Below are 22532 nucleotides of genomic sequence, written 5' to 3' on the forward strand. Positions count from 1 at the left end.
ATAGGTTGTCCAAGTTTACAAGAAGATGTCCGAGTTTATAAAATTGCAACTTTTCAGACAGTTTGCCAAATGACTATGTACCTTCACTAGTATATAATACCTTTTCATACCGGAAATTCTTTTAAGTAAATGATTGTTATAGACAAACAATTCCAGAAAGAGACAAATTGCTATGAAAAAAAAAAGCATAATTAATATCATAATCGTAACATTACTTATAATAATTGTAATTGCTGGAAATCTTAAATCTTTGCTGAATTGCCCATGCAATTGCACAAGATGAAAGATCGATCGATAGATAGATAGATAGATAGATAGATATGAGATAGATAGATAGATAGATAGATAGATAGATAGATAGATAGATAGATAGATAATGGATGGATTGATTGATTGATGGATGGGTAGATGGATGGATGGATGGATAGATGGATAGATGATGGATGGATAGATGGATGGATAGATGGATGGATAGATGATGGATGGATAGATAGATGGATGGAGAGATAGCTAGATAGATAGATAGATAGATAGATGGATCTTGAAAAGAGATCAGGGGGAGGGGAAATGCTTTACATCACCCTCTAATCTATTAAGTACTGCAGGTGTTAATAGGGATAATTGTGATACACATTCTAGATAATGAACTGTAAGTTATGTGGCTAAGTATCATTAACCATTCATATGCCAATGTGCAAAGTGAGGAATGTAACAGTAAAATAAAAGGATTGCAGATGTGCAGCTGCATGGGAGGTGGAAGGCTCGGAAAGAGTTAATAAAAAGAAAAGGAAAAGGAGGGAGAACGAAAAGAGGGAAAGAGAGAGAGTGGGGAGAGAGGCCTGGGAAAGAACAAGAGAGAATAGAGAGAGGGGGTTGAAAATAGTGAGTGAGAGAAAGAGAGAGAGCACAGAACGGATGTTTGAGAGAAGGAGAATAAATGATGCCCAACCCCCCCCCCCCCCCCACCCCTTCCCTCTCCCTCCTCTCTCTCTCTCTCCCTCTCTGTCTTGTTGTTTCAAACAATAGACACAGCCTCCCTCCCTCTATCACACACACATACACTCAGCAAGAGGCAGTGCAGCTCACACAGGAGCCTGCAGAAGAGAATTTATAAAAAAATCTATACACAAAACATCAAGCTGCTTTAATGCCCCTCCGGCCGACTTGTGATGGACGTTAGGTTCTACCCTCCTGCCCCCACCAGCGTGGGCACCTTATCTACAGACCCCACCTGCCTCAGCCCCCTGGACTTTTATCACTGCAACAAGGTACAGTGTTAACACTCTGCTGCCACATCTGCTCATAGCTCTGCTCTTATGCTTGCTCTTATTGCTTATTGAGTGGGAAGGGGGTAAGACCAGAGGTGGATGGTAACTTTGTGTCCTTAGTGGCCAGTTTGACAGTGGTGCCTGGGATGGGTGCTGCACCAGATCAGTAGGAAGAGTTTGCCAGTGAGAAGTTGCTTTGCACTGTGTTACATGGCATCTGGTTCTGGCTGGCCCACCACTTGCTGATCCATCTGGGCATTGTACTGGAGGGCATGGGGCATGCCAGGTTCTAGCTTGGTGCATGCTCTCAACTTGCAGGACAGAGTGTAATACTTTGGGATGACAGCTGCAAGGAAGCACAGGTTGTTATCAGGCAGGGATTCTTGTTTAACCCACAGATTGCAGAAATGTGTGTAGATATTGTCACAAATATAGAGGACAGCAGTCACATCACTCACATTGAAGACTTGCGAGGAATATCCATATTTTATCTTGTTGTGGGATGGTTGTATGAACTATGTAGCTTGAACATGGTCACTGCTTGGTCAATTACATTGGTCATCAGAAGGAGTTGTAATGACAACCATGAAATAATAAAGGCAAAAGTAGTTTGGATTATCAGTATCCGGGCAGAGAGGTCCAGAAAGTTGTGATGCCCACTATGAATGAAAAAGAGAGAGTAGATGTTATGGCCACTATAAATATTAAGAGATAATAGTAGCTGTGTTGTTCATAAATGAATATACATCCACATAATATGCACTTATGAATGAACAGAGAGAAATATAGGTAGTTGTGGTGGCCACCATGAATTTATAAAGGTAGAAGTAGATAAGGTGGACATTGTGGATATATAATGGTACTGTAGTAGTTGTCCTGGACATCTTGAATTCATAGAGAATTAGAAGTAGATGTGATGGACATCCTGAATTTATAACGTAGATGTAGATGTGATGGACATCATGAATTCATAAGGTAGAAGTAGATGTGGTGGGCATGAATTCATAGAAGTAGATGCGATGGACATCATGAATTCATAGACATAAAAGTAGATATGATGGACATCACGAAGTCATAGACGTTGAAGTAGATGTGATGGACATCATGAATTCATAGATGTAGAATTAGGTGTGGTGGACATCATGAATTCATCGAGGTAGAAGTAGTTTTGGTGCGCATCTTGAATTCATAACGTAGAAGTAGATGTGATGGCCACCAAGAATTCATAGAGATTTGTCACATTAACCTTTCTGTGACTTCCAATGTGTCATTCCCTAAGCTTCGAACAGGTGACAAGTTCCTCAGACACAAGGCACGGTTGGTTGAGATCTTTCCTAAGGAATACAAACACCTTACAACTCCTCTCATTGACTGCTATTGGCTACAGTTTGTCCTTCCCACTTCCAAATCCCCCCAAAATCATTCCTAGCCTGTCCACCCACCCCTCCTTTCTCCGGCCATTAAAAATAAATGATTATAAGATCACGCCTTCAATTCCATGTGTATGGAAATGTGCTTGCCTTTAACCCCTGTAATCCCAGGCATAAAATAATACTAAAAAAAAAAAAAAAGAAAAACAAAGAAAAAGAAATAAACCTGTCCTCCAGCATTGTATCTTCCTGTACAGTTGAGGTGTGCTGACAGACAATTTGAGATGTCAGATATTATGGTGCGGAATCTAACAGGAAAATGTCCTCATTTATGTGGTAGTTGGGTTCATAGTAAACTTGCAGTGCATATAGGCAGACGTGCCAGAGGTGTTCTAAATAATAGAGGGTGTTCACCGTGGTGGATGTACTAGAACTTGTCATGTTCCGGATTTTAGACAAGTATCTTAGGGTGAGTATTGCTTTACTATATTATACCTTTTTTAGATTTTTTTTTATTTTTTACAAATGAGCTTCTTTGTACCAGGTCATACTTTATGTACAATATGCTGGCATATATACAGAGGGATGATCAGGCTTTTGCTGTATGTGTATTGTTGTCTATGTTTGCTTATGTATTATATTCATTGTATACAAATGTAGAAGAACTGAATTTGCCATTCTTTAGTGCACCCTTATTTACTTACAGAAAATCACCGAAACACATTGTATCAGAAAGACCCATTCTATCGACATACTGAGCCCCCCTGCACATTTGAGGGTGTATATATTAGTTTTTAGGGCTAAAGTCATCCAGTGTCCTTCATAGGCACAAAGCGGACTTAGAGTAACAGTGATCAACAAAGAAAAAAAAGCAGTCAGCATTTGTTGATCAGCAGCCTGATAGCGTCCTATAGAAGTGACCAGTGGGGCTGTGGAAGGTGCAGGCAACACTGTCCACGCTGATTCTAAGTTATTCTCATGGTGACAGATCATCACCAGGCCTTTGTGTCAGAACAAAAGTTACAAGGACTGGAAATACCTCTGTTTACACGGCTCTATCCCTATTTACAGTGCCAGCTCTGGGCACAAACACAGCTCACCCCTTTGTTGCAAGAGAGGAAAGCAATTAATCGCTCTGTAAGGAAACAGTCCGCTGCTGCAGGGAAATAGAAGGCGTTTTTTCTCTTTTTATATCTATTTTTGTGCATTTGGCTCATTTATTTGTAGCGGGTCGTATATTTTTTAGTATGTATGTATATGTTTGTCTGCGTGCATAAGCACCTATAGACATCTATGTACAATGCACATAGCTATGTATACGTATATAAACGTCAGTTTGTAAGTATATGTATTTACATATATATATTTCTACATCTATATCCTATTTATATGCTTATATTTACATATATACACAAAAGACCATTGGCTATGTATATATATGTGTGTGTGTGTATACAGATATATATTTCACTAACACATACACACAGTGATTCTGTAATGTATATCTTGGCCACGTAGCCATTTATCTCAGAATAAGTCACAATTTGGAACGCATATCAATCTCGCTAAAATTGCGCCATTTCTAATAAAATAATTGCGCCATTTTTCAGACTATTTCCTGATTCTTCTGTTCTCTGTGGCATTGCAGCAGCAACATAACTGTTGGATACTTCTGATTAATGATGCCCACTGTCTTGTAAAACTTTATGATGTGCAAGGAATTGATTCCTATGGGTGTATAATATAGTGCATGACTGTTATATTCAAGTCGCCGTATGATATATCGTTCCTTTGAAGTACGGGCATATACATGTTAGCGTGTGTATGTATTTACGATATGTATAGCCCTATATAACATAGTACCACAGACACGGTGGTGGCCATACTGAGGACGTTCGTGGCCGGTCATACAAGTGATTGAATGTTTATTTAGCCGCATGGAGGTATTGTGACTGGTATCTCAACTAGGCAAACATAGACATCTGAAATAATGCGATACAATCAGCGTTCATATAGATCCACATTCTGACCATGCATATTATTAACCCATGAATGCATAAGAAGCCAGGCCTTCACCCTGAATGGAGGCAGAAGCCTCCCTGCCATCGGGCACCTTTCCCGGGCAATGTGCCACAAGCTGAGTGCCTAGATGTGGTCTTTGGTGATAATACAGAATAGCATTGGAGATTGCATTAGAGCATTACTATGACCATGACTTTCATTTTTACATAAATAAATCTTGCAACTTGACTTTTCGTACATTTTACATTCATTTTGTGGTTAGAAATACTAAACAGATGTAAGAGGTTTCTGCAAATAAAATAATAGAGGGTCACCAACTTAGGTGTGTTAGCAGCACAAGTGCATTAACAAAGAATTTTCACCCTAGGCTGCTACATATGAAATCCACACTACCGTAAGTTGTATGAATATATACTAAACCATTGTGTACATAAGTATATACTAAATCGTCATGCAGAATATCCATTAACAACATATTGAGATAGGATCAATATTCTAGTTGCAGCTCCGTGAATGTCCGCTTGGGGGCACTGTGGCCCCTGCTTCAGTTCTGCATTTCGGTAGGTCAGCGAGATAGCGCATTGAGCGAAATTGGTTTGTCGTTCCTGGATTAAGAAGAAAAATTAAACCTTGTGTTCAATGTTCTGCTTTTTTGTGCTATTAGCAAGCAAATATCAAATATCTCGACCTGGGAGCTTTTGGGGAATTAAGGGGGTTTAGGATTTAGTATCCTCATCTACTCAGCAAGCTGTCTTTGCTATAATATGAGTTTAGTTAATTGGTTAATTTGATGTTAATTAGAAAGTTTAATAAGCGACTGTGGTTGGATAACATGCTGTACCGTGAATATTCTGTGACCCAGAAAACATCTGCTCATAGGGTTCAGGGGTATACAGATATGCTAAAGCAAACATGACGCACTGCCAGTTTACAGCTCCATAGCGGTTCATACTGTGCACCTGTTGCCTATAGACAATGCTTGGAGCCATTTTATTACCCTAACCATGAATCCCAAGAATGCAGCATGTCCATATATTAGACATCTTTTCCATGCTCAAGTGTAAAATATTATTTATATAGAGAAATACATAATATATAACCTAATTTTAACTTAAGAAGGAGGTCTAATAGTGTGTTTAAAGGGGTCTTCTGAAATTAGGAAAATACTTCTATAATATTAAACGGGGTAGTTTGTTAAATTAATGATGAGATTCTGGCCTTGTCTGTACATAGTGAATCAAGTGTATTGTGCCAACTACTTCTCATATCAGGATGAGGGGGTCCGCTACTGCAAAGGGGCCCACCGGGGAATTCACCTATCCTCCTGTGGGCCAGTCCGAGCATGCTTATGATTGAAGATGAGTAAAGCTTTATTGTCCCAACAATGTGGCATTCAACAAAATTTGCTGTAAACCTCAAACCTCAATGTTTTTCTGTCGTTATGATACAGAAAGGAGAGTTGGAGACATTAAGTAAATGTAAGCAGTGCCCACATCTACTCCCTTGTGATGTCATTTTAGGAAAAATGTTATTTTCCATGGGATAAAGCATGTGTATATAGTGCACAAACAGCTCTCAAATAGCAGCTCAATTTACGTTTTAATGTCTCCTTAGGAATTAATAAAATCATATTGCTGTTTGTCACATGAAACTCCAATGTCATTTTCTATTGAATTTTCTTTTCAGAAAAAAAATGCCAATAGTGTTACTGCTATGCTGTAAAGTTATGGAAAGAATTTTGCTCCAATGACTCACTTTAAAATAAAAAAACAAAAAACAAATTGAACTTTGAAAATTTCAAAAATGTCCTAATAAATTGTTAATTACCCCTTAGCTGTCTACTCCTCACAATAAACAGGAGGCTTGTGGCCCATAATAAGAGCAAGAGAGCAGTAGAATAACACCAAAGAGATTTTTAAAACATTGGGAACTGCCATGGGTACAATACATGTACCCATCATTGCTAGTTTTGTTTTCCATCAAGCTTGGGGCTAAAAAGCCACCTCCTATATTTATTCCATGGTGAAGTATTCAGCAAGAATGAGCAAAAAAGGGCCAAAATGATACCTGTATGAGGTAATGGCAATCTTTTACCTTCTAAATATAGTGAGAAGGATTATTGTGCAGTAGCACTATTTCCAAGAACTATCTCCCATTCAATTAGCAGTAAGTCCTTTAATCCTTAACTGCTGCCCCAGTCTTTTCCCATTACTTTTAATTTGCCATATGTACAAAAAAAAAAGCAACATTTCGGCTCCAAAGAGCCTCTTGACAAAGGCTCTTTGGAGCCGAAACGTTGCTTTTTTTGCCCACATTGCAAATTAAAAGTTGGTTCACTTTTTCGATATTCCTACAATGTGCTGCCTGCTTTTTTGCATTTATGTTATTAAGTTACTGATCTGTACCCTCAGGCTGGCACCTATCCACTGCATTTTGTCTTTGCTTGTGCTGCCATATCTTTTGTTTTCTCTCTTTTTCTCTTTCTCTCTCTCTCTCTCTATATATATTATCTTAAGACATAACAATATTAATAAACATATTGGTATTACACACAAAAATACAGTCCCGAAATATGGTTGGGTCCATTTTTTGCAAATTCTTTCTGCTACAGCTGAGGTCATACATAGCTAGAGAATTACTTGTTGGGCCATTTCCAGGTTACATTGTTTTGTTCTCTGTATTAGGGTATGTGCCCACGATGCAGAAATGCTCAGGATTTTTTCCTGAGCGTTTCTGCATCTCTCTGGCAGGAAAAAACGCATGCGGATTGTACATGCGGTTTCCTGCCAGGGACATGCGGAAATGAAGCGGTCTTCACTTTCATTTCCGCATGCGGGTTGACAAGCGCTTCCCAAGCGATTTTAGCATCACTTGGAAAGTGCTTGTCAACTTTACACTATATAAATCCATGCAACCGGCATGGATTTATATAGTGTGTGATGTCAAAAAATAAAAAATAAATCTATACGTTACCATCTGATGGCCCCCGGTGTCCTGCTTCATCGGTCCCGGCTGCCGGCAGTGAAGAATGTAGGACCTTCCGACGTCAACGTCACGTGACCCGTCACATGACTCTGACGTCAGCGAAGGTCCTTCATTCAACCCCGAAGTGCGCGGGAAGCCGGCAGGACGCAGCGCGGGCCGTCAGAAGGTGAGAATATATATATTTTTTATTTTATTCTTTTTTTTTTAATGGTACCTGGGTCTGGATGAGAGTCCTCTCCTCCACACCCGGGTACCATCCGCACATTAGACCGCACGGAATGCGCATCAACATATACAGTGATGCGGATTCCATGCGGTCTAATGCTAGTCAATGGCGGCAAAAGAGCAGCGTTTCCGCAAAATTAATTGACATGCTGCGGATTTTTGACCGCAGCGTTTACGCTGCGGAAAAATCCGCATCATAGGCACAGCACATGCGGATTTCCATTGGGGAACATTGCTGCCCTTCTACCATGCGTTTTTCATGCGTTTCCGCGGCGTTTACGCAACTGCAAAAACGCCGCGGAAACGCATGAAAAACGCATCGTGTGAACTCAGCCTCAGATTGACATTTTCAATGTTTTATTATCTACTTCCACTGTCATTGTTTATGTACCATCAGGGAAAATTATAATTCAGTATTTTCAGAATAGTTAAAACAGTAACATTAGTTCTTATAGGAATTATTATATCCATATACATTATTTTCTTTGGAGAAATAGGAAAAGAGTGTGACTTAGGCTATGTGCCCACGATGCAGAAATGCTCCGGATTTTTCCTGAGCGTTTCTGCATCTCCCTGGCAGAAAGAAACGCATGTGGATTTTACATGCGGATTGTACATGTGGATTGTACATGCGGATTGTACATGCGTTTTTCAGCCAGGGACAAGCGGATGTGAAGCGTTCTTCACATGCATTGCCGCATGCAGGTTGTCAAGTGCTTTCCAAGCGATTTTAGCATCACTTGGAAAGTGCTTGACAACTTGGTCACTCAATATAAATCCATGCAAACGGCATAAATTTATATAGTGTGACCAAGTTATAGTTAAAAAGAATGGTAAAAAATAATAAATAAACATTATACTCACCTTCTGATGGCCCCCCGGTCTCCTTGTCCGGTGCATCCGGTGTGTTGTGGGGGCGGCTTGCGGTGGTCTAAAAGGACCTTCCATTATGTCATTTAGTTATATGACAGGTAACATGACCGCCGACATCAGCGGTCGCGTGACCTGTCACATGACTAAATGACGTCTGGGAAGGTCCTTTTAGACCATCGCGAGCTGCCGGGGAGCCAGGACGCATCGTAAAGGAGACCAGGGGCCATCAGAAGGTGAGTATAATGTTTATTTATTATTTTAAAATCTTTTTTTTACAGGTACTATGGTACCCAGGTCTGGATGAGTCTCTTCTTCTCCAGACCCGGGTACCATCCGCACATTGAATCGCTTAATATCCGCATGTGCACATGTAGTCATGCGGATATTAAGCGATTCAATGCAAGTCAATGGCAGCAAAAACGCAGCGGTTTCGCAAAATAATTGGTAGTGCTGCGAATTTTTCCGCAATGACAACCCACAGCGAAAATTTCCGCAGCATGTGCACAGCACATGCGAATTATTATTGGGGAACATGGCAGACCTTCTACCAAGCATTTTTTAAGCGTTTCTGCAGCGGAATTGCCGCTGCGGAAACGCTTAAAAAACGCATAGTGGGCACACAGCCTTAAAACGGAAGTCCACTTAAAATAGTCTTTGGCATGTCCATATTTAATTTCACTTTAAACATTACTTCTCATTAGATGAATAATTTTTAACATAGATTTTAGGTTGACATTAAGCTTAAATATTCAAAAACCGGTGTTCTATATGTTTAGCGTAATCTTGTAATAGTCAATTTCAACCTTCAAGGGAATCTGTCTCCAGGTTTTTGCTACCTCATCTGAAAGCAGCCTGATGTAGGCAAAGAGAAGCTGAATCCAACTATGTATCATTTAGTTTACTGGGTGCAGCAGTTGTGACACAATCAGAGTTCTTAGATCTAGAATGAAGCAGAGCTAATAATGCTAACCCAGCCCACACCAGGCTCTGTCTGTATATTGTCTATTGACTGGGAGCTGCTTATCACAGTAGTGGGCGGAGTCAGACAGGTGCCAAGGCACCAGTTAGGTTATTCACAGCAATGATAATGTCCTAATGATAAAACCTTCACTATAAGTAAACAACAGCACACAGGCTGATAAGTGACACGTCATTGAATTCTGTGTTTAAACCCCAACCTCACTCTCTCCTCAGTTTACATAGCAAAAACTTGCTGACAGATTCCCTTTAAAGGGGTAAGCATGGCCTAGTCTGGCTTTTAATGTTGACACACTCATTGTAGGAGGTTTTCCAGAACAGCAAACTGCCTCCTAGGCATGGACAAGCCATGTAAGTTTATTTTGCCAAATCTATTGCTCACAACCACTATAGAAGGGATAGTTACCACATTTTATGAACATTTCAACAGAAATTAAATTTATAAATGTCAAAAATCTAAAGAATAAAGTCAGACATTAAGTAGCATGAAGAAAAAAAATCACCATCCAAAAAAAGATCATACTAACTTAATGAGTAACCATCATTTTATTTAAAAACATTTTTTATAAATCAACAGGACACATAAAAATAATCAACTTTGTAATATATCTTATCACAGAAATCAGCTTGTTTTTTTTCATCTGGATTGATCTTTCAGTCTCAATTCGTGAGTAAAATCTGCAATCAGTGAATAACGATTTTCACATTACTGAGATATAAGATGGCAGTTACTGCTCATAATAGTCTATGGAAAGGGGGGGAGCTAGAGGCAGACACAGACATTCTGCTGCAAGTTCTGAAGCGACAGTTATACTTTAAATGGTTAAAGTAATTATTAAAAAATAAAAAAAAATAATTCCAACCTCTCAGTTTAGTACTTTTCTATATTTTCTGTTACAGTATGGTTACTAATAGTGATCAGAGAGTATGTTCTGTTAACCCTTTCGGCGAGAATTCTCAGGTGTTTTCCAAGTATCTTCAGCGTGCTCGGGTGTTATGTTTGAGTCACGCCGTGCGCATGATTTGTGACTGTTTGAGAGCTTTAATACATGTGAAGAATGCCTAACAAACAAGCATTCCTCACATGTATTAAAGCTGTCAAACAGTCGCAAATCATGCACACAGATTGAATAAAACATAACACCCGAGCACGCTGAAGATACTCGGAAAACACCCGAGTATGCTCGCTCATCACTAGTTACTACATTTTGGCAAGCATTAGCTGCTATCTTAGTGACAGTTTTCTGCAAACCAGAAAACTTGTTAGCCACAGTTTAATAAGATTTCTCGACACTGCTGTCAATAAGCCGGGGTGACAGCTAAAAGAGCTTTGTCTCATAGGAAAGTTGGAAGGGGTTACAGGAAGGTACAAAATTAATCAATGGCTGATGTAGTGTGAACTTGGGGGTGGCAGGGGATTGGTGCAAAGATTATTACTGCTTTTGTTACTTTATAACATTGAGAGCTCTTTTGTACATGATTTAATGGAAAGTTAAAACTCTTATAAAAGCAGATTGGATATTTTCTAAAAATGTCTAAAACTTCTGTATATACCGTACATTTTTTAAAGAGACCCTATGCTAAAACATATGCTCTTTGTTATGTTTAGTGCCGGACATGAGGGGCAAGACACATGGATTCTCTCTTTGGTATTCTTGAATCCCTTGTGTCATTCTGATGTATTCTCCGAGCTTCACTAAACATAGTACAGTGTATAATTTTTGGCACAAAATGTTCCTTTAATGGTTACATTTCATTCTAGTAGTGATATCTGTATTGTAACTTTTACTTGAAGGAAAAATTTGCAGTGTTGTGTTTGTTCTTCAATTTTTTTATTATTTTTTTTCTACGTTAGTCAGTGTGGAGCAATGTACTAATAAGACCGGGGCATAGTTATGGTCAAGTTATTAATTTGCGCTACGACTTCAGTATAAGGCCTCGTTCAGAGATCCGTTTTTTTTTCTCGCACCAATTTTCATCAGTGTTTTGGATCAAATTTTCATCAGTGTTTGGTTAGTGTCTAAGATTTTGCCATCAGTGTTTCATCAGTGACTTTCCCATATGCAAAAAAACAAAATAAATTGCAATGCTTCTTCTACCCATGGTAATGTTAAAAGTGGACAGCAACAGATTGCACATGGATCCCACCAAGGACAACATCTGCAAGGAGTTTGTATGTTCTCCCCGTGTCTGCGTGGGTTTCCTCCGGTTTCCTCCCACACTCCAGAGACATATTGATAGGGAATTTAGATTGTGAGCCCCAATGGGGACAGTGATGATGATGTCTGTAAAGCGCTGCAGAATATGATGGCGCTTTATAATCAAAAACATAATAAATAATGGCATCCGTATGTTTTTTTTCGTGACGCTTATGGACCCATAGACTTGTATGGGTGATTTTGATCCACGACTTTGATAAAAAACAGGCATATTTTTTTTTGGACGGACACACAATCCATAAAAAGGATGGACATCTGAACATCTTCATAGACTATAACGGATATGTGTTCTGTCCGTGAAAAAAGATGAACACTTACATGATTCACACATGTCTGAATGAGGCCTTATGATGTGGAAATAATATTAAAATTCTATAAATCTTTTAAAAGAACAGAAATCTCTAGTTCCCAATAACAAATTTGTTATCTGTGGATAGGAAATGCCTGCAAGCAGAGAATAGTTGTGCAATATTTCACAGCAGGAGCAATAGTGAACAGGGTATATGACGCTGTGGCACCGCTTATTCGAGAGTGTCTGGCGCCCACATTGAGCCTGTAACATTATTCATCCATGATAAAAATGTGATCGTCTTCTTCCCTCCATTACAGGATTTACTCTGGGGAACTAAAAGTGATTGTATCATCATCTGTTTACATGTTGCTTTCATGGGAAACTTAATTCAGTTTTCTGTTATCAGCGCAGTACAGAAATCAAATTTCAGCCAAGCTTTATGAAGCTTCTATTTTTTTCTATGCATAAAAGAGGGTACAGGGGACTTCTAGACCCTCATTGGAGACAGCCCCTCGCTCCCCGTCCTGGTGTAGTGCCAGCTTCTGCAGTAGTCGCTCTACATTATACTTGTGTTCTAGTTAGACAACCAGTGAGACTTTTCCAAGTTTCCACAGAAATTTCATGTTGTGTTCAAGTAATAGAATAAAAGTCAGATACGATAAACCACAATGGAGCTCCAGAATAGTTATATCAAATATAAAGGAAGACAAGTTACCTTAGTGCAATTTCAGAATGGCCTAGTATGTAGCAGCCTGTCATACTGACTAGTCTTTTTTAAAGGGTCACTGCACCTTGAAGGTTATGGATACTTTTGATATGGAAATAAATGATTTTTGCATATGTTAGTGGTTACAGTCAGTTAATAATATTGTGATAAGTTTGAGGCTACAATCTTGATGTATTTTTTCTAACTGAGCGGTTTGTAACTTGATCCAAGTTTCAGATTTTTCTCATGTGGGACTGTCTCTGCCAGTAATATAGGCTGGATGTGTGGTCTGTGTGTATACATAGTGCTGAGGTTTTCAGTAGCTAAGATATCAGCACAGCTTCTATCCTGTTTTTTTTTCCTCTTCATTTGATTTTCTCCTTCTCTGTTAACTTCTCTTGTTGAGATACTTTAACATTTAGTTAATAATATTGTGCTAAGTTTCAGGTTGCAATCTTCAAATATTTTCAAACTAAGCAGTTGGTAACCTGATCCAAGTTTTCAGATTTTTGTCTTGTGCGATTGTCTCTCCCAGTAATATAGGCTGGATGTGTGCTTTGTGTGTTTACATGATGCTTAGGTTTTCAGTAGCTAAGATCGTAGCACAGCTTCTATCCTGTTTTTTTCCTCTTCATGTGCTTTCTTCTTTTTCTGTAGACTGCTCTTCTTGAGATACTTTTCCTCCTGTCTATATTAGGTGGGAAAAAAACTGAGAAAGCCATTAGAACCAGGAGCTGGAGCCTTGAGAGATTTGTAACATTTTTGCAAAAGCACCCAGCTAGATAAAGGAATTACAGACACCTGCAGCAGCAAAATGTTAGAATTTTTTTTCCTGGAGACTATTTAGAAAGTTGCTTAAGTTTACATTTAGGAAGCAAATAAACAATAAAAAAAATATCTGCGAGAACATGTACATAGCCTTTCCATTTATTATTTTTTCACATTTTTTACATATGAATGGCAGCTAGATTAACCTGGAACAAAGTTTCAGTGCCGCTTTTTTCAAAGTAATTTTCTGGGACATATTGTAATCCAGAAGGAAATATTTTCCATACTTACTGCTGTACTTAATATCGCTTTTTTTCCAGTTCAGAGAATAGTAAGGCTGTGTGCCCACGATACTGAAATGCTCCGGATTTTTCCTGAGCGTTTCTGCATCTCACTGGCAGAAAAAACGCATGCGGATATAACATGCGTTTTTTCAGCTAGGGACAAGCGTTTTTCACGCGTTTTGCACATGCGATTTCGCATGCGGGTTGTCAAGCGCTTTCCAAGCGATTTTAGCATCACTTGGAAAAGTGCTTGACAACTTGGTCACACTATATAAATCCATGCAACCGGCATCCGGCATGAATTTATATAGTGTGACCAAGTTAGTTAAAAAAAAAGAATAAAAATGCTGAAAAACAAAACAAAAAACATTATACTCACCCTCCGATGGCCCCCGTTCTCCTCCTCCGGTCTTCCCGGTGTCTCGCGGTGGTGTAAAAGGACCTTCCATGACGTCATTTAGTCACGTGACAGGTCACACGACCGCCGACTCCATTGCGAGCCCCCGAGGAGCCAAGACGTACCGGATAGAAGACTGGGGGATATCAGAAGGTGAGTATAATGTGTTTTTTTAATTTAAATTCTTTTTTTTTCTACAGGTTCTATGGTACCAGGGTCTGGAGGAGAGTCTCCTCTTCTCCAGACCCGGGTACCAACCGCACAATGAATCGCTTAATATCTGCCAGTGCACATGTAGTCATGCGGATATTAAGTGATTCAATGCAAGTCTATGATGGCCAAATCGCCGTCATTCCGCAAAATAATTGGTAGTGCTGCGGATTTTCTCGCAATGATAATCCGCAGCGGAAATTTCCACAGCATGTGCACAGCACATGTGGATTATCATTGGGGAACATAGCAGACCTTCTGGCAAGCTTTTTTTAAGCGTTTCTGCGGCGGAATTGCCGCTGCGGAAACTCTTAAAAAACGCATAGTGGGCACACAGCCTAGCACACATTTTCGTTATTGATTTACAAATCAAGCCAGACATGTCACTCGAAGTAAGGTTCAACCAAGCTATGACTTGCCTACTTTGGATATATCATACGAAGAGAGAAATCACTGGAGAATGACATCATGGTCAGAAGAATAGAAGGACCAAGGCGAAGAGGAAAACCAGCAACCCGATGGCTTGATACTATCAAGATAACGGCGGAGAAGACCCTGGTGGACCTATCTAGGCTTGCACAAGATCAATCTTCCTACAGAGCGTTCATCCATCAAGTCGCCATGGCTCAAGATCGAGCCGAAGGCCATTAAATAATAATAATAATAATTACTTTTCACTTTTCTGATTTGCTTTCTTTACGGGTTCTACGTTTTCTTTACCATGATTGTGGCATGTGTAAAATGTCATCTATAGTGCATAGGCTACTATGCAACGCATCCATAGATTATTATACAGCTTTATTACCATACCACCAAAATACAAGACATCTCTGTGGAGTGGATTTATGTTTGCTTAGTATGGTTATTTATGCCTTATACATACAGACTGCTTAGGACATTGTCTATATACTTGGAGCTTAATGTATATCATAGGTAGACTGTGCATTAATGACCCTTTACTAGCAACTAGAGCCATTTGGTTCAAGTGAATAAATTGCATTTTAGGAGCATTTATCTCTTATATTATTCTTATACTAAGGGCCCTCAGGTGCGGACCTCCGACTTATTGAATAAATGGACAGTCCACCTCTAGAGTAGTGTCTCATTCAAGTAGTCTAATAGAACATATCAGCATATGGGAGAAGGTGTAACTTGCAAATTTCCTCATTACAAAATATGTTCCAGGGCCTTTCCCCCTCATCATGTGCAATTTGAAAAATTCATGTTTTCTTATGCGGCATAGGGACCTTTGGGCCTCGCTGGCACTAAGGCCTAGGTATGGCCTCTACCTCTGTACCCCTGGACAACAGTGAAATAGGCAGCAGGAATGTCATTTTTGGAATATGTGATGCTAGCCCCGAATACAGACCCCAGTCCTTCCGCTGGGCCTGTAGAGGAAGTTGGCACAACTTGCTTCTACAGGTCATAAATTATTAGTGAGGGAAGTGAGAGAGACAGTCCAGGAAATGCCGGGACAGCTGATAAGAGGAGATATACATGACTGATAATTAGGACAGGGCCTGCAAGTGGGAAACCACAAAAAGAATAGAAACAGTGAAGGATGAAAAAGAACATCAGTCTTAAATTATTATCTGGGTCACAGTCCTGTGAATGATGAGTAGCATATATGTGTACACCACACTACAGGGGTTGGGGTTATGTGACATTTATGAAAAATACTGTTTTAATATTCGATTTTAACAATCAGGCAGTTTTACAAAAAAAATTACTCCCAAGTAGTAGACTACATTTCCCAACTAAACTTAATTTTGCAAAAATGTGATTGAGGGATTCTCTGGGCATAGAAAAAAAAAGAAAGTAAGAAGATGTCTTAATCAATAAATTCCTAAATAACTTTAATTAGCAAATTATATTTGTTTCGTCTAAGGAGATAATAATTATAGTACATTAAAATGGCTGCCATCTTTTAGACTGACATAAAGCTGTCCTAGAATGTTAGGAGGTGAGCCTGTGAGCATGTGCAGTAGGAAGCTGCGCTGCTGTGACTGTAGATAATATATACCATGTGCTGTCACAGCAGCAGAGATTTCTACTGCACATGCTCACAGGCGCCTGGCTTGTCATTCAGTGACAGGTTTCTCTGTCGGGGTAAGAAGATGAGAGACATTTTAATATACTAAATTGATTACCTCCCTACACAAAATAAATGTGATTTGAAAATTAAAGGTATTTAAAGGGGTTTTCCCACAAACAAAAGTTCATTTTATAAATTGTCTGTGTCTGACCGTATACGGAACATACCACATCTCCTGGGGAGGAAGAAAAATAGTATACAAACATTACAGCAGGAGATCACAGAGGATTCATTTTGTGAGGTAAAATATTATTTAAAAATAGGCAGTGAAATATTTTACCTCACAAAATGAATCCTCTGTGATCTCCTGCTGTAATGTCTGTGCTGTCTTTTGCTTGCTCCCCTCCCCAGGAGATGTGGTATGTTCCATACTCGGTCAGACACAGACAATTATTAAAATTAACTTTTGTTCGTGGGAAAACCCCTTTAAGGAATTTATTCATAAAGACATTTTATTTATTAATTTATTTTTTCCTTTCTTTCTTTCCTTCTTTTTCTTTTTCCTTCTTTCTTTTTCTTCATTTTTCTTTCTTTCTCCTTCATTTTTTCTTTCTTTCTTTTTCTTTCTTTCCTTCCTTCCTTCATTTCCTCATTCCTTCCTACCTTCCTTTGTTTCTGTCTTTCTTCATCCCTTCATCCCTCCCTCCCTTTCTTTTTCTTTCTTTCTTTATTCCTTCCTCCCTATCTCCAGCCCCCTCCCTTTCTTTCTTTCATTCTTTCTTTCTTTCTTTTTCTTCCTCCCCCTTTTTTTCTTTCTTACTTTCTGTAAGCTCTTTAATATGCTAGGTAGCGCCCCAACTAATCCCTATGGGCCTAGAGGACCACATTGACTTACCACAGGGCATGACTGGGTGCAGTCACCTTGATGGATAGAATTGCGCTGTATGCTGCACTGTTTTCTATTTTACATCTAGTGGGATCGATCACTGGTGGAGAGTGTGATCACAGTCTCACTGATTCAGACCAGTATAGTCTGAACATGGTAAAGCCTCCTTCTCTGATTTCAGTCCAATAAGTTTGTCTTGAACCAAAAGCCTGTAAAATCTTGAAAAGATTGAGTCCTATGCACTTGTTACCTACTAACCTTGTTTAAAAGTCTGGTTAATATCAGGGCTGTGAAGTCAGAAAGCCAAACCTCCGACTCCGACTCCTCAATTTCCATGACACTGACTCCACGACTCCGACTCCCTCATACATGGCTCATGTTTAAGTGATAAATTTACTGTAGCACAGATTCATCTCAGCTAAAAGTCTAGACCCTTAGATCAGGAATAGGACAGACATTTATAGGACATTTCATAACTTTCCCAAATTCTTATGAAAAAATATTCAGCACATTCTGCATTGAACTACTGTACATCATTTATTATATATTTTAGGAGTCGGAGTTGGTCCAATTTATACCGACTCCGACTCCACCTGAATGGACACCGACTCCACAGCCCTGGTTAATAGGCAGTATATCCATGGCCACCAGATTGTCAGACATCTCTCATATGTGCAGTGCTAACCTGCACCGGCCCTGTGTTTGCACCTGTGTATTCAATCACTTAAGTCACTTACCTATTCTAGGCTGGGGGCGTACTTGTTATTGCAGGCCGCATGTGACCTTTCAGCTAGACCGAGGCGGAGTACCCCTGCCTTATGGCGTAATATCATTGAGTGGACTTTGTGAAGTTAGTAGTACAGAATCACTGTTTACTCCCCTTCATGTAGGCCATACATGTCAAACTCTGGCCCACAGAGTGGTTTGATTTGGCCCGTGACACCAGAACCACCACTCCTATATGGGGCCCATTATCTTGTATGGAGGACTCTGTGGAGCACATTATACTGTATGGAGGATTATGTGGAGTCCATTATTCTGTATGGAGGACTCTGTGGGGCACATTATACTGTATGGAGGACTATGTGGGGCCCATTATTCTGTATGGAGGGCTATGTGGGCCCATTATTCTGTATGGAGGGCTATGTGGGGCACATTATACTGTATGGAGGACTATGTGGGCCCCATTATTTTGTATGACGGACTATGTGGGGCCCATTATTTTGTATGGAGGACTATGTGGGCTCCATTATAATGTATGGAGCACTATGTGGGCCCTTTATACTGTATGGAGGACTATGGGGCCCATTATTCTGTATGGAGGACTATGGGGGGCTCATTATACTGTATGGAGGACTATGGGGGGCTCATTACACTGTATACTGGTTGGCCGGCAACTTTGTCCAAGTTTTTCATTTTGGCCCTCTGTGTGTTTGAGTTTGACATCCCTGATGTAGGCCTTGTTCATGTGTGTAAGTTCAGGTTGCCTCATAGCTACATAATACCCATAAAGACCACCATCTGATTTAATGCAATTACATGTCCTCCTGAAGTGGTTACAGTCGGCCATTCTGGGTATTTCCTTACTTTTTTTACCTCAGGCCCTTATTATGTCAGTAGCTCCTACATAATTGATAGGATGAATATTGTGACAGTACCCATACATGCCATGTGTGAATATGACTGATTCGCCTACTGACTCTTTACACCTTGAGAAATGCCCCTTCTACCAGTTTAGTAACAACACTACGTCATGCCACCACCAGTAGGCCATTTTTCTCCTCACATCGCCATGCTTCGCCCTCCCTCCACCTTCTATTGTATTGAGTGTCTAAAAATAATTGCCTGCATCTCTAACATGACTGGTGCTTCATATGTAAAATTTATGAGCTGCAGTAGAAGGAGAAAAAAAACACTTTTTTCATTGCATTATTCATGTCACTCTTATACGTTCAAGCATGGAGGTTGAAAAATAGGGCAAAGCAGACACCTTGCTGCCTCAGTAAAGGTGTATTTGGTATATGGGGGTTAAATGTAATCAGGATCTCACTTGTATCACAGTCAAAAGAAACATAATTAGTGAAGCAGCAATGAAAGATGAGACTCCAGGACTTGTAGCAATGTAATTTTGAGGATATTAAGAAGAGCTTCTTGTCGGCCAATGGAAGCGCTTTACTGATTGTACATAGATGAAATAGGAACTCATTGGCTTTAGATTACAGTTTTACTCTTTTTCACATGGTGCGGTCAAATCTCAATTTATTGCCATGCTCACCACAGTTTTAAAGCAAAGCTATATCTTAAATTGACATTTTCTATATAGGTGTAAAATATAAAGCCAAGCATATGTATAATGTATCGTCAAAAAACAGTTTTGCACTTTGCAGTTTTATTCAGTTCATCCTTATCCTGTGCAGTATAAAAAAATCTGCACCCTCAAACTGGAAACCATCAGCGAGCTGCTATTGATGTTTTCTTAATTAATTATTATTTCATTTTTATTTCAATATTTTATTATTCAACGTTATCTGTTATTATTGTACAAAGGAGAACTGTCTTTGCCTTTTTTCATACACACTGCCACATTAACACATGAATATCCAGTACTTGGATTGAATTTGTATTTTTTTAATTGTTTCCAGGAAGCAACACAAATATATTAAGGTACATTAGTAATATTAGTATTTCATTTTCCATTGATGAGTATATATCACCTTCAAGACAAGATATATGTTGATTTTCCAAGCACAAGATAACAACAGAGTGAAACGCGTTTCATTACCATGACTTTCTTTATATATAGCATACATGTTGTTCATAGGCAGAAACCAGCCAATCAATGGTGAGGGGTGAGGATAGCCAAAGCCCATGAATAGAGAAAGGGCTACATAGCAGTAGCTCATCACTAAGCGGTCGAGCAGAGATGTGTGATTTTTTTGGAAAAGTACAGCAAAAAGCCCAGTAAGTGACACACCATGGGAATCAGAATCACTGTCCCTAATTTATGCTGCTCTCAAAAGGGACAACGAAACTCTTGTGACAGATTCTCTTTAGGTACCACATACAAATGAATTTCATATAGTGACCTGGTTGAAGAGGGTACAGAAATAGTGATTGCCCCAAGTCCTCTTACCTAAAGGGAGGTCCAAAGATCCATTGACCATAAAGGAAACATATGGTATGAATGACACATAGCAGATGGGGACCCTACTACAAATTCTGTATGGCTGTTCAGGAGCTTCTAGTTCTACAGATTGTCTTACAGGCTGATAAAACTTTTTAATACAAAACATAGGTCATTGCACAAATTCCTAACACCAATGCACCATTTGTATCGTATAGTACCACATATAGGCCTCAATTCATCAAGACCAGCATTCTTCATGACAGTCTTGATGAGGGGACGTTCTGGAGTCAGAGGCCCCTGATTTATAAAGATGTGCCTTACCATAAATCTTACTCCCGTCAGAAACTAGATTAAGATTTGTGGCTTAAGGCATGCCACAGCTCATCATGAATTAGCCTCATAGCGCCACTGTCCCACCTCAGCTCCAGCCATTTTGGCAGCACTTGCTGAAACTAGTAGGAATAATCGCTTTGATAAATCAGGGCCATTATTCCTAGTATCAAACCATGGATTCCAACTTCCATAATTTTACAAGTCTAGAACCATCTCTTCTCTTTTCAGTCCCCGTTCACCCTCAGAAGTAAAGGTTGCATTTCTGGAATAGAGTAGAGTGAACCTGGTATCATGCTTCATACTAAGAATTAATATAGATACATTATTTCTTTCTTTGTAACTCCTAAGGGTATGTGCCCATGGTCAGAAGCCGCTGCGGGTTTGACGCTGCCTGTCTAGGCACTGTCAAACCCGCAGTATCCAGATGTTACAGCATAGTGGATGAGATTACTAGAAATCCCATGTCTGTGTGCACCTGCAGATCACCCGCGGAAAATGACATGCGGTGCGTCTTTCAGACCAGCAGCATGTCAGTATCTCCGGCGGGTCCGCATATGGACTTACCCCATAGACTAACATCTATGAAGAAGATCCGCATGTGAAAAAAAAATGCTGCCGCTCATTTGCATAATGAGCAGAAGCCTCGCGGTCATTCTGCTGCGTCGGGGCCACAGGCGGCTCCTGAGCGTGGGTACATACCCTAACTATCCCAATCTGATGTAGGCAGAGACGATGGTAAAGTTTACCTCTGTCTCACCATAATATAAATAAATTCAACTTATCTTCACTTTATTAAAACTAGAGGCTTATATGCCTAATATATCCGAAGGACCTCATTGACTTGATGACATATGCCAGATGGGGAGTTTTCCCTTTTTTAACTATATAGAATAATATAATTGGGTATTGGACAATGTAGGGCAGTGTGTGCCTATATACTTCCTCATTAATTTCCAATTTATGCATCCAATTTACATTGCAAAAACAGTGGTAACAGACCATAATGTGTCTGTCTGTCCACGAACCAATAGATAATTTGACTGCTCCATACTCAGCTCATCGGGACTCAATACATAGAGATGTTTAAATCAACATAGATCGCCGTATAATGTGACTGGTGCTGAGCCATAGTTAGGTTATCACCCTAGAAATGTGGATCGAAAACAGGATTTCCCAATGCCTCTGTCATTTATTTATTACGTTACGACAGTTTCCTTACCATTGCTTTAGACCCTGTTTTATCATAGTGTAGTGTCATCTAATACAAAATGATGCACGACTTCCATTTTCAATCAATAGTAATTATTTTCTCAAAAGAAATCACTTAGATTAGGTCACATTAGTAGCTCTAGTACACTTTTAATAAAAATATATAGGGACAGATCCATCGACAATAAAAATTCAGAAAAAGTATTTTTCATTCTGTTTTTCAGATTATATGAAAAACAAATGGATTAAAGTGAATGGTGTTATTGTGGATAATGTACATTTTTATATTCCTGTTTGATCTGTTTTTACAAATTAAAGAGAATTCAAAAGTGGATCATATGGCTC

At 39.5% G+C, this 22532-nt stretch overlaps 1 protein-coding gene across 4 annotated transcripts in view; it reads left to right on the forward strand.

Moving 5' to 3' along the window:
* Positions 1–996: 996 nt before the first annotated feature.
* Positions 997–22532, forward strand: part of TOX2 (TOX high mobility group box family member 2) — a 146052-nt gene continuing 124516 nt past the window's right edge. For 2 of the 4 annotated variants that reach the window (XM_073683744.1, XM_073683745.1), the window contains exon 1: positions 997–1268. In XM_073683744.1, coding sequence (XP_073539845.1) covers positions 1170–1268 — 99 coding nt within the window. In that variant the 5' untranslated portion in view covers positions 997–1169. Of the gene's footprint in view, positions 1269–2868; positions 3108–22532 lie in introns of those variants that run through there. The other 2 variants (XM_073683746.1, XM_073683747.1) reach the window with 2 other exon arrangements.

The sequence above is a fragment of the Phyllobates terribilis genome, unplaced genomic scaffold, assembly GCF_046119375.1.
Source record: "Phyllobates terribilis strain yellow unplaced genomic scaffold, ASM4611937v1 Scaffold_5__5_contigs__length_657084704, whole genome shotgun sequence".
Classification (NCBI taxonomy): domain Eukaryota; kingdom Metazoa; phylum Chordata; class Amphibia; order Anura; family Dendrobatidae; genus Phyllobates; species Phyllobates terribilis.